The sequence below is a fragment of the Physella acuta genome, unplaced genomic scaffold (assembly GCF_028476545.2).
Source record: "Physella acuta isolate Inbredline_101_S28 unplaced genomic scaffold, ASM2847654v3 ptg000541l, whole genome shotgun sequence".
In the NCBI taxonomy this organism is placed as follows: domain Eukaryota; kingdom Metazoa; phylum Mollusca; class Gastropoda; family Physidae; genus Physella; species Physella acuta.
In genome coordinates this window covers 70,001-83,535 of record NW_026732060.1, presented here as the reverse complement: position 1 = coordinate 83,535, position 13,535 = coordinate 70,001, and the positions used below count along the sequence as shown (strand labels likewise).

Here is a 13,535-nt window from a genome sequence, read left to right as displayed (position 1 = left end):
ACGTATGAGCAGAACACATCAGAAAAGTAAAATATGATACGGCAATATAAAACCAAACCTCTCAAGCGACTGCTGAATAAAACCAGGAAAACTGAAAAATTAGATAAAGACGCTGTGTCACATGAAAAACTTGAACTTTACAATATAGTATGGCAACAGGCATATGTAAAAGTTTAGTGCCTTCTATTATGCAAAGAAAAAAATTATTTTACCTAATAACTACACAGGCGTTAAGAATTTACACATCAATCATTGCAAAGAATAGTATTTATAAAATAGACATTTTTGCCTCTAAATCTTTGGCTATCTTATGTGCTAATAGATCACAGGTTACAATCGGTCTTAATCTGTGTTTTTCTCGGACATTTTTCTCCAAGGGGAACGCAATGGAAACTCTCCGAGGTGAGGGAAAGTGTAGGAGCACTTAAAATATACCGATTAAGTATAGATTTTCTATACTAAATATCCGGCGGGGTTGAGGGGTAGAGATGTTATATTTTCTTTTTAAGGCGAATTAGAATAGCATTGAGTATAAGTGGAATCTCGATGAGTGTTGTTTTATTTGCAACATACAAATATGAACATAATTACTGAGAGTGAAAATGGATTTTCTCTATAAGTGCGATTTTTATATTATTTCACAACATATCAAAAGACTAAATTATATCCTGAGGATTTTGATCGCATTGACTTCCCTTGACAAACCACTCTTTTATGTTGTAAATTTTAGGCTCTATTTTCTTTGTGTTTAGAGCTTTACATAAAGTACACCCTGCCGTCTTTAGATAGTCGTCTGTTTCTCTATAGAGATCTATGTGTTCTAAATACTTGCTGTAACTCTCAATATCTGAGCCCAGTTTTAACAGAAATAAAGCCAAATCTTTGGCCGTTCTAAAATTGGCCGCGTTAATGAAAGTGTTCTCCGGAAAATATTTCTCGTAATCGATTTTTCCTCTCACAACTGGGACAACGTGGATGTCTTTGTTAAAAAGTTTGAAAAATTTCTCCGTGACGTAATCTTGACAGAGAGAGTTCTCAAACGACAGGTAGAATTTATAGGTGGGAGTCAGTGACTCTATACAAGGTGGTTTTTCGTCACAAGATTTCCCACAGCCACCCCTGACGTCAACATCGATGTATTTCTGTATGATATAGAAACATTGATAAATGTTATTTATTAATTTTCTATTCTTAGTTACTCAATTCAATTTTATTTATAGACAATAACGTGTTAATCAATATTATTTATTTATTTACTATATTTAGTTAAATGACATTTATTAAACTGAAGATACTGGAAAAAAATTATTTAAATTAAACCTAGGATGTCTACAAACTCAGACCGCTTAAGAGATATTTGAAATACTTTAAGACAAAGTGAACGTTTTCAGTGACCGGAAATTTATGTTATTCTATAACGTTAATACACTATGGACACTTATGGACGTCCTACAGTGGATCAAACAAACGCTCTTGGACGTTGTACAAACGTGTGAAACAAATTGACAAACTACAAAGGGTAAAATATTCGATGGTTAAATGACATAATGTCTAACATGAAAGTGACGAAATGTTATTCTGTTATACATGGTTCATAATCAATAAAACCTACCCTCATTTCCTTGATGTATTCGTATCTCTTTGACTCCACTAGACAATGACCACACAGCCACATCACTGATCTTGTTTTATTCCTCGCTATCTCCCCTGAGAGAAGAGCACACGTTTTTAAGTCAATTTTATTTATTTTAATGCCTCATCTATATTTTATCTACACCATGTTTTTATTTCTACCAACATTTGAAAATAAAACTTGTTAACCCGAAAGTCTCGAGTTCAGACAACCGGATCCTCGGGACGTCTCTGAGTCTACCAAGCTCTAACGGGTACCTGACTCATGTTAGAGAAATTAATTTGGGTGGAGCATAGTATTGAAGTATGCCGAGCTAACCAAAACAGGCCAACTCTAATTCATCTGCTTTATGGACCACCAGGTTCAGAAGAGTAATTATACTTTTACTAGCACATGACGGTATTTAATCGTCAGTTAACAATCCTACATTAATTATATGGTCTTAGGTGCTTTGATCACAGGTGCTTTGACCATAAGGGTTTTGACCATAGGGGGTTTGACCCCGCTGTGGCCAAAGCCCCTAGGGTCAAACCCCTTATGGTCAAAGCTCCTCTGTGGTCAAACCACCTATGGTCAAACCCCCTATGGTCAAAGCACCTAATTAGTTAACCAACTTACGGTAATTAGGGCGGTCAGCTAAAGGTTGTGGCTGAAAGGCCAGTTTTGAGTACGGTGTGAAGACATCAGAGTCCACCCTGTACGTCATAGATAAGTTGTAGGCCGTCTCCCAAGGTGATCCTTCCTCTGGACACACAGGTTCAAGTTATATTTTATTTAATTTGTATTTTCCATGACAATAGGGCTTGTAAGTAGGTCACAACTTCTCGTTCTCGTAATTGCTAGTTAGTAGATTTCGATACCGTAGACTTACAAGCCCAATATGCTGCCTATTTTATAGTGTAAACAGTTGATGTAACAGCTAGTATTTTATCGATCAATATTTGTTTAACGGGCTTTAAAAGATTAACGTAGGGAGATTGCCTTGTGTTTAATCGTGAGGGTAAATACAAGGATTAAATATATCAGACACAAATCATTAAGGCGTACTATTTTATTTAGCTTTTAGTTGAAGATTAGATATACTTTTTATTATGTATTATTTAATCTTTAAAATATCTGAATTATAATTCATTATAAAGGGGTTGGCTTGATCGAGCCCAAAATATCTCATGGTGACTAAACTGAAAAGTCCCGAGTTCGATCCCCTGGTATATAAGGATCTATAGCTAACTTGGGGGAAAACTTAAAATATGGTACATAACAAACTGACGCGTATTACTTAATTGTGTTGGAGGAAATCCCTTTCAACATTGCCAAAAAGAAGGAAAGAAAGAAACGTTGTTTATCATGTTAAAAAAACTAATTTCCTTGGTTATTGTTAAAATTGTTCTAAACCAAACAACTAAATAAGATATAGTGATCAGATATTTAACCTTATTAAAAATCTGTACTTATCAAAATCATATCCAATTACTTTAATTGTTACGACAAACTTTCTTCGGCATAAAGTATGACAGGACAATACATTTCAGAAACAAAACAATTCACAAACAAAATGTTTGGAAAACAATATAAATAATTATCTCAAAAAGAGGACGGCGTGTTAGGATGGTAGAGCTTAGCACTAAACTGTCGGGTTCCGAGTTATCCCAGCTCATTGAGGTCATTGAAACAAATCAAATATACTTTATCTTTCTAATGTGTCTTGGGCACCATGGAAAAAGATTATTATAATGATATCTCATAAACAATTAAGTATGGGTAATTTTAAAAAGTGTGAACATATAATATAAGAAAGAAAAACTACTCGATTGAAATAACAAAGAGACCAAATATTGTGAGTTACCTTCCATAAAACCGTGAAAAAGAAATGGAGACTCCCAGGCCATCATGACGTACATCTGGTGCGGCCATCTTGCTGGTATCTCCTTAATCACATGACCCCCGTATAGAAGAATGCTATAAATAGCCACAACGTCGTTTTTTTCAGTCACTACCTCATTAAAGATACAGTTATTGAACTCGCACAATGAAAAATTAAAAGCCTTTTTCGAGAAAAACCAAGACTGGTGGTAAAACAAAGCAATGTTGAATGTTTTGTTAGCACCAATCATATTTCTGTCATTGTTTCCATTCTTTGGATTGCATACAACAAATGGCGATTCCTTACAATATATAACTAAACTTGTATTGTATGAAACGGTAGTTGCGATTATACTCTCACTAGCGATCAAGCCCCCGATCATATTTGGATGGATCCCAGACAAAGAAACGTCAGAAAACTTGCTGTCGAGACTTCTAATGTGTTTGCACTCGTTGTTTTGAATTGTTTTGTACACGAACGTGTTCAACACACTCGACACGAAGACACACAATAGTAAGACACTCAGTAGTAGGACCGAAACCACTTTAGCGATATTTGTGTTTCTCATTGTTCAGAAAATGTGGTACCTTAAGAAACAAATTCTGCATTAAAAGTATATATATATATATATATATATATATATATATATATATATATATATATATATATATATATATATAAGCTTAATATATATGAATAAATAATGTATTTTGCTTACAGTATATGATACTTTATAATACAGTCAAGTGTATTAATTACTAACAATTAAAAACAGCATAATTTAAATTTTACAACATTAATTTGTAAGTTATTTTAAAACATAGAATGAAAAGTGTCTTAGAAAAAATTAATTAATTTTTAAAATGACTAGAACGTAAAGTATTTTTCTTAAAAAATCAAAGTTACATAATGACATTAAAGATTTTGGAAATCATAATTTTTAATTTTAAAACTCCGGAAATGTTTAATTAATTATGTAGACTAAATAGAAGAATGTTACACAATGTAACTATTTTTAAATTCAAAATACATAGCAGCACTGTTTTTTATCTTTAACCTATAAACATGTGTTATGTTTTACATAAAAATAATAATTTTAAGTAATCAATCACTATAATTTTTCCGGTATGAACTAAATGTTACTATTTTATATTTCTTTAAAATTAACACAATCTACACGACCAATACCACGGTTTTAAATGAATGCAAACGTGGAGATGTAGCGAAAGCGAACAAGTAAAAATATTCTACTATATAAACATGGAAGATCATTATAATGGATTTAAAAAATCAATTGTCGTCAAATCCTGTTAGATTTGTCTGGCTTGTGTTATCCAATTCAATCAGAGGTTCCCATAATGTGCAATGTGTACCCCACGTTGATGCTGTGGTGGGGATAGATTCCTCAGTATATAACATGACATGGGATTAAATAAAAGGACACGGTGTAAGCTTAAATAAGGAATAGTTCGTTGACGCCCTGAGATTTGAAAAATTGTTATCAAATCCTGCTTAAATAACCAACTCAATTACATATTGAAACTAGGAAACAACCTATCGCGTCGAGAATTTTTTCCGTAAATGTATGAAAGCACGGAATTATACGTACAGAAGATTACGCAAAAATTTTACAAACTAATTCAGTAGCCACAAATGAGGGAAGAAACTCTAAATTTAAATAAATCTTTGGTTAACTACAGTTTAATCTACTGAAGCAGATACCAGAAGATTATCGTGGATTATGGGCTATAAATCCTAGACTTTTTAATATTATTTTTTAGGATATCTGGTTCATAGTGGATAAAATGCAGATACGGCATAATTTTTTGAACAATAAATTGATAGATAACAGTTGTGATTTACGAACAGCCTATTGCTAAAACACAGAATACAAACAGAGCCGAGGATAAAAACAGCCTAATCACTCAGACTAGTTGATTTATTGTTTTAATTTTATAAGAAGTTACATATCTGGCTTTTGAAAAAAAACATTTATAGTATTCCTTTTTTTTTGTTTTTAGTGGGAATATTCATTTAATTTATTTAAATATATGTTTTATAGTCAACATTTAATGTTTTGGTGTATGTGTTTATATATATATATATATATATATATATATATATATATATATATATATATATATATATATATATATATATATATATATATATATATATATATATATATATATATATATATATATATATATATATATATATATATATAGGCACAAAGAGGCATAGTGATCAGTAGACAAAACCATATTTCTATTTATTTGAATAAACAATGCAGATTTCCATGAATTTTAGAAAAATGAACCGGCAGCATTTGTGAAAAAACAAATTCGCCAGGACTGTCAAAGGTTTTAGATCGATCTATATCAGTGCAAAAACATGTAATCCCCCTTTAAATACAAACAGTAACATGCTTTGAACATTGAATTTATTTTATTTGTATTTAACTTAAAATTTTAGGGTTGTGAACCCTATAAAGTATAAAAATCGATTTTTGTGATATAAATTTTTATTTTTGTACCAAACATAAAGTGATAGATTTTTTGACGTACATAGTTGGGTGAATACGTTCTCCTCGTGAATATGTCCTCAGCGTATCATTTTTTACGAACCTTTGCTTCTTTTACTCAATTTTATTAACACGTTTTTATTTACTCAGCTTCGCGTTTGTGTGTTTGTTGTTAAAATTGACATCGAAAATTAGCCAACTTCTGATTGCTCTAGAGACCTGAAATTTGGCATGCAACCCAGGTTCGAATCCTGGTCGCTCAAGATTTTTTTTTAGTCCGTGTATTTATAAACACTTTTTTTAAAAACCACGTGTTTCATGTGTAGCAACGGACTAAAAAGGAGAAAATAAAATACTTAAAAAAACTTTTTAAAAAACCACGTTTTTCTTGTGGACTAAAAAGTAGAAAATAACTATTTACATACATTTGATGACAAAAAACGTGGGTACGTTCACCATCAAATTTCCCGACCCATCTGCCCGACCCACGTTTTTTGTCATCAAATGTATGTAAATAGTTATTTTCTACTTTTTAGTCCACAAGAAAAACGTGGTTTTTTTTAAAGTTTTTTTTTAAGTATTTTATTAAAAAATTGTATTTCATACGCAAAATTATACGTCAATTCTTATGTAACACTTGGCGCGTTTAATGTTTTTAAAGATTTTATTTAACATGCTTCCTCTGTCTGTCGTCATATTATATTGAAACAGACGAGCGAAATTTCGGGCATTTCTGACCGACCAAATTCTCTGAAATTCAGCACGTGGGTCAAAACTTGAAGACAATGCAATATATCATTAAATTTGACTCAATTGAATGCCTAATTAAGTTTTTTTTATGAATAAATTTAAGTTTTATGAAATTAGTAGGCTGTCTTATTACTCTTTCCGAAATATTATACGTGCATTATCATGTTTGTTTGGTTCGCTATAGTTTTTAGTCATTTAACTCTATAGTAAGTTAAAAATTTAAAGTACTGAAAAAAATTGCATAAAAACGTTTTATAATAACAACCTTTTATTTAATAATACACTAAAAAGGAGAAGATAATTATTTTCTTAAAATATATAATATTACATTACTATTTAAATAACTGTAAAGAAAAGCATGGGTCTCTTCCTAAATATAAGTAAAGGTATGCAATAGATAATAAATCACTCTTTTCTTTATAGTTATTTAAATTGGAGTGTATTACTTTATTTGAAGAAAATAATTTATGTTCTGTTTTTTAGTGCTTTATTACATACAAGTTTGTTATTAAAACGTTCTTATGCAATTATTATTTTTAATTAACATTTACTTTTTACTACATTTAAAGCAATTATTAAAAAGCTGGTTGACTACAGAAACATACGCAAAAGTACCCGTCGATTATTATGTAACTCTTGGCATTTATACTATTTTAAAATTAAAATTTCATTTTTTATATTTAACGCGGAGACTCGGGATTTTAAAAATGTTAAAACTGAAATTCTAGTTGTTAGATCTATAAAATTTTAATTCCTAACCTAAGCTGAGCTTACAATCGAGTCTTAATATTTCAATATTTGAATTTGTTTTACATAATAAAATCTGCGTGTAAATACAAGATTAGCTTTATCCCACACATTACGAGTGATTAAGAAGACGATTCCTAAACAGTAAACTATTTCTTCTTTGTGTAATATATTTAAATGCGTTTTTTTTATAACTGAAAACCTGCCGAGTCTTAAGCTCTTATCAATATACAGTTTCATTTGTAAATATGTGCATTTTAGCAATGCAGCATATTTTTTTATTGTTAGCGATGAAGAGATTGGTGGAAAATTCTCCTCATATGAAAAAAAATCCTTGGGCTTGCATTTTTTTAGCTTAATAGAAACATTTTTTTTAAATATCTGCAATGAATTTGAAACGTTTTTATTAACGTTTATGCTAAGGTATATGGTATAGATAGTAAATGGTATGTATTCTTTCAGAGATGTATGACGCTCAAAAGACGTTTCAGTGCAAACTGTTAGAGAGATATTTCCACAGTCGTGAAAGATAGTATTTTTGTGTCATCCACTATGGTTTTCATTAGTCTAGCGTTTGGTATTTAGCATTTTAGCACAGAATATTACGTATTTCGGTCATTCAATGATTCTGTAGTATTAGCGGTTCGGGTAGAAATAGTGCCAGGTTCATTGGTTGCAACTGACGGTAGTGATCTTGTTGAGAGTGTTGGTCAGTTAGTTTTTTACGCCCTGGTAGACATTTAAATGTTACCCTTTAGAACGTAAATGCTTTTAATAGTTATTAACCTATAGACATAAAGTATTCTTTCGCCTTTAACAGTTCTGATTGCAATTAAAATCGCGAAAATGTGTGAAAATCAACACCTTTTTAAAACTCAAAAATAGAAAAAAATAAATCCCATCTAATTACAAGTCAAGATTATTTATTCCATTCTATGCATTTCTACGTTTTTTGATAGCTAGAAAGCAATTTAACTCATTTTTTTTCAACAAACGCGATAGAAAAATAAGGGCTTAGTGGGGTACCGTACGCATGGGAGGGAGTAGCAGGTGGAATTCATCTGTTTCATTAAAAATCAGCCTAGTGTGGTCAGGGAAGGTGTGGTCAGTACATGAGCTAGGCCACGCTGTCCCATATTGTCAGCACCACGCCCAGCTGCGTAAGTTTTCCTTAACTTGAGTCAGGTACAAATCAGAGCTTTGTCGTACGCTCTACTATCTGCACACTTCGTCTTTTTTTGGTTAGTGAAAATTTATTAGCCCTATTTTCTCTTTAAGGTTTAGAAATAAAACTGTATATTTAATGTATTATTATATGCCGTTTCTTAAACTTGATCATTATGGATATAACTATAAACAGATATCCTTTACATGTCGTTCGAGTGTTAGGGCTCTTTATCTTTTTAAAAATACACACATATTTCATTACAATGACAAGTGGGGTTTTGCTGACAATAATTAAGAACATAACATGCTAAGCTGGGTACAATGAAGCATATTTATGAGAAAACTCAAGTGATAGTTTGACCCACCGTAAGCTACAGGCAAAAATGTCACATGAAAAATGGACACTAAAATTTAAAAAAAAAAATATTTTAATCAGAAACCAGAAGAAGAAAAAAATTTAAAATGTTCCATTTTTAAGAAAAATTAACACAGCCTCTCAGCGAAATCTGAAAAGAAAAATAAAGAAAAAATTAATATATATCTTTGGGATCTTGATCGCATTGACTTCCACCTACAAACCACTCTCTCACGTTGTACACTTTGGGTTCAATTTTCTTAGTGTTTAGAGCTTTACATAAGGTACAGCCTGCTGATTTAAAATAGTCGTCTGTTTCTCTATAGAGATCTATGTGTTCTAAATACTTGCTGTAACTCTCAATATCTGAGCCCAATTTTAGCAGGAATAAAGCCAAATCTTTGGCCGTTCTAAAATTGGCCGCGTTAATGAAAGTGTTCTCCGGAAAATATTTCTCGTAGTCGACTTTCCCTCTCACAACTGGGACGACATGGGTGCCTTTCCTGAAAAGTTTGAAAAATTTCTCCGTGACGTAATCTTGACAGAGAGAGTTCTCGAACGATAGATAGAATTTGTAGGTGGGAGTCAGTGACTCCATGCAAGGCGGTTCTTCATCGCAATATTTTCCACATGCGCCTCGAACATCGACGTCTATGTATTTCTGTGTGTTTAAAAATAAAATAATGTAAGGAAAACGAGACGAAATTGGATTTACAAGAAAAACTTTACAAGCCAGAATAAATTTAATAAACTATAAAAGATGCATAAAGTCTTGCTAATTCTACACAAAAAAAGAAGTGTTCTATTTTTGTACGATTTTTTTTAAAATATTAATTTGTACACATAGGATTTTTTTTAATTTAAAAGATTAATTTTCGTTGTAATACAAATAGTGCAACGAATATTAAGTATTACTTATCATACAGTACATACTTTGTAATTTACTTGGTGTTTTTATTTATAAAGTAGTTGTGTGCTGTAGTTGTTTCGTTTTTTTTTTTTTTTTTTTTTTTTTTTGGTCTCTTTTTAATAATCATTTTCTTAAAACTCTATTAAACTCATTAAACGAGCTAACAAACCTTTTTTTATCGTCGAACGCATCCAAATCATGGTTTATCACTCTTTGAAAATATTGTATTCGCACATTTAAAAATGGTTAATATATTAAATACACTCCATTGAGATAACTAAATTGAAGTAAATCTGTACCTTCATTTCCTTGATGTATTCGTATCTCTTTGACTCCACCAGACAATGGCCACTCAACCACATCACTGATCTTGTTTTGTTCCGAGCTATTTCCCCTGAAAATAAACCGCGGCAATAAGCATTACACACGTTTCTTCAATGATTTTCAGCGTGTGGACACAAGACGTTGGATTCTTCCGTCTCGGTGACCTGGATGGTCGGCGCCATCAGGTTGGTGAAGCTGATGGTTACTGAACTGAAAGGTTTCTAGCACTATATAAGAGATTAGGATCTACAGCTGGGTACAGCAAACCTTCTAGGAGATAAAAACTATAAATTTAAAAAGAACTGCTGCCTTTTAGGTTCAGGTTGTTATATGATGTACATTGCTATGGAAGCAAATCCAAAAACAAATCAGCCTAAAATCGGCGTCAACTATCTAAGTGGCGCATAACAAGTTTAAACGTAATACTTACTGTGATGTAGGAAATACATTCCTACATTACAATTAAGAACGAAGAAGAAGAAAAGTTACCCAGGCTTATAAATGGGTAATGAATACAATCCTTTTAAAGTTTCCCTTTCAAACCTGACGGTCTATGGGGCAAGTGAAGTAGAGTTCACTTGTTTCTGTGACCTCGGCATATGAAGAATACAATCCTTGACATAACATTAAACATACGCATAGTTTTCAATATAATTCTAACATTTACCGAAAAGTTTATCAATATTTTTATCGTTTCGAAAAGTAAGGTTTGTATATAGCTCAGACAAAACTGAACCCTTCTTCTATATACTTACACTACACTGCAAACAAACAGAAACCTGTTGCAAAACCTAAAACTTACTGTAGTTTGGTCTCTCATTTAACGGCTGAGGCTTGAAGGCAAGTCTGGAGTACGGTGTGAAGATATCAGAGTCTACTCTATACGTCATGGACAGGTTAAAAGATTTCACCCATTCTGACGTTTCATCTATGAATAAAATATAAAAAGTAGCCTTATAAAAGGCAAAAAAAAAATAATAACACTAATAAAATTAAACTGAAGCATTTTACTGGATGTAATTAATACTAGTATACCAAAATGTGAATACATAAACAACACATAATGTTCAAAGTTGATTACCTTCCATGAATCCGTAAAATAAATAAGGAGATTCCCAGCCCATCAGAACGTAAATCTGATGCGGCAACCTTACGCTGACGTTCTTTATTTTGTAGCTGCTGGGCATAGATCCGGCAAATATGGCCACCACATCCGACTGATTGGTGACCTCCGTCTCAGCTATACAGTTGCTGTATTCACAGTGGGAGAAGTTGAACGTCTCGGCTGTGAAGGCCCACGCATCATACCTGACGTAGGCAACTCTTGTGTGCTTTGTATTAGCGATTGAATTTACATGGTTGTCCCCCTTGTTTTCTTGACTTCTGCGTACGCAGTCAACAAAAGGCGATTCTTTACAATTCACTAGCATACTAGTGTTATACGTTACTGTTGTTGCTATGATGCTTTCATTATCGACGAATCTTCCGTTCATTTTTATACTTAGCGAAAGAGCGAATTGATATGTACTTGAATTTGATCTATGGAGTCGTTCTAAATTATTCCTCATGAATTCCCTTTGTTTCCAAGCAGCAAGGTTTATGAGCAATGCCAGCAATACAAAAAAGAGCGAAATGACGTAGCAAATAAAATTTGGATTCCGCTTCATTTTGTATTGCATTGTTGTCTAATGTAGGTCTGCTTCTTTTTTATTCAACTATTTGGTACACTATCTTAGAACCAGTAATTATTAATTCTGTACAACTTGAAAGACTTGAAATTTGACAGTGACTTTGAATCCAGTAGATACAGTAGATAAAACTGCTATTCTTTTTGTATTCTAGTTGTCATAGCTGGTATATATATATATATATATATATATATATATATATATATATATATATATATATATATATATATATATATATATATATATAATTTGTAAAATCTTAGTTTATAATTCTCAATGTACTACTGTTAACTTCATTGTCAATGGCAATATAATCATGACGATTATTTGTAAAAAAAAAATAAACGTTTGATAATTTAACATATAATTGTAGGAAATGTATCAATTAAAATTTACAGATACTAATTTCTATTTATTGTTTGGAGAATTAGTGATGACTCGGATCCTAGAAATGTTATGAGATGAGAGTTGTAAGGTACGGAAATACGGTCAATGTTGGACATTCACGTAGCTTATATTTTATATTTATTATACATCTTAATTGATAAAATAATATTTAGTTTTCTTAGGATTGTTACAGAGGAAGCTGCATATCGTGATAGCATTTGAAATTAAGATTAGGGTGATGAAAATTAAATATGTTATTTATTTATTTACACGAACTGAGGAATAATCGTATAACGTACCATTGATAATTATACTCTATCGCTATTGGTTTTAAAATTTTCGTAGCGTATAGATAATTGAATGTATTGTTTTTAAAATCTGCATTTACTTCTGAATAATATATATCCAACAGTTGGTTAGGTCTAAGTTTACGCTATGGATTATTAATAAATGTTTGTACAGATCTATACAGATTGATCCACGTTCTTAGGATGTGTAAATACTTTTCTTCTTCTTCTTCTTCGTTCTTAATTTTTAGTGCTCATCTGCCCGAGTAAATGCTTTTCAAAAATTATATTTTTTCGTGTAAATTTTAAATTGACGCTAAATACAGAACAAACAACTAATCTCAATTTTAAAAACTAAATAATTTTAAGTTTTGATAATATGTAAAACTTGTTTGGTTACCGCATAAACAACTAGTTTATAGACAATTTTATCATTTCTTCAACAATATCTATTATAATGTGAATGTAAAATCTTTGTTATTGAATTTCGAAAACATCGGTGTAAATGCCTTAAAATATCATAAGTGTTATGTTAAATTGTTTTGCGTTCATGTTTTATCAGTGATAGGAGCTCCTTGGTTAACAAGTAGTAATTCCACATACAACATTGTCCAAACAACCTATTCTAGTTTGGTGCTTTATCCCATCACACCAGGTTTCTTATCAAGAAAAGTATTCAACTCACAGCAGACCAGAAGAGGATGATAATGATAAAAAATTAAACTGAAGCATATATATATATATATATATATATATATATATATATATATATATATATATATATATATATATATATATATATATATATAAAACTTACCCATCATCTCCAAGGCAGAATCCATACTAAACCTTCTCCTCAGAAACCTCAATAAATATCTAAAGATTTAATATATCTCCAC

The 13,535-nt window shown here is 31.4% G+C and overlaps 2 protein-coding genes across 3 annotated transcripts in view; both read right to left on the bottom strand.

Annotated features, from left to right (window-relative positions):
* Positions 1–515: 515 nt before the first annotated feature.
* LOC131945960 (alpha-(1,3)-fucosyltransferase C-like) overlaps positions 516–13,535 on the bottom strand; it is a 26,656-nt gene continuing 13,636 nt past the window's right edge. Inside the window, exons 1-5 of one of the 2 annotated variants that reach the window (XM_059306595.1) lie at positions 4,686–4,725; positions 3,480–4,084; positions 2,252–2,377; positions 1,613–1,707; positions 516–1,142 (exon numbers count right to left, since the gene is read on the bottom strand). In XM_059306595.1, coding sequence (XP_059162578.1) covers positions 657–1,142; positions 1,613–1,707; positions 2,252–2,377; positions 3,480–4,065 — 1,293 coding nt within the window. In that variant the 5' untranslated portion in view covers positions 4,066–4,084; positions 4,686–4,725 and the 3' untranslated portion in view covers positions 516–656. Of the gene's footprint in view, positions 1,143–1,612; positions 1,708–2,251; positions 2,378–3,479; positions 4,085–4,685; positions 4,726–13,535 lie in introns of those variants that run through there. The other variant, XM_059306594.1, reaches the window with a different exon arrangement.
* Positions 9,183–11,193, bottom strand: LOC131945962 (glycoprotein 3-alpha-L-fucosyltransferase A-like). Its single transcript, XM_059306596.1, has 3 exons — positions 11,077–11,193; positions 10,250–10,344; positions 9,183–9,701 (listed from the first exon to the last, which is right to left on the bottom strand). The coding sequence occupies exons 1-3, from the start codon at positions 11,162–11,164 to the stop codon at positions 9,216–9,218; spliced, it is 669 nt and encodes a 222-aa protein (XP_059162579.1). The 5' UTR covers positions 11,165–11,193; the 3' UTR covers positions 9,183–9,215.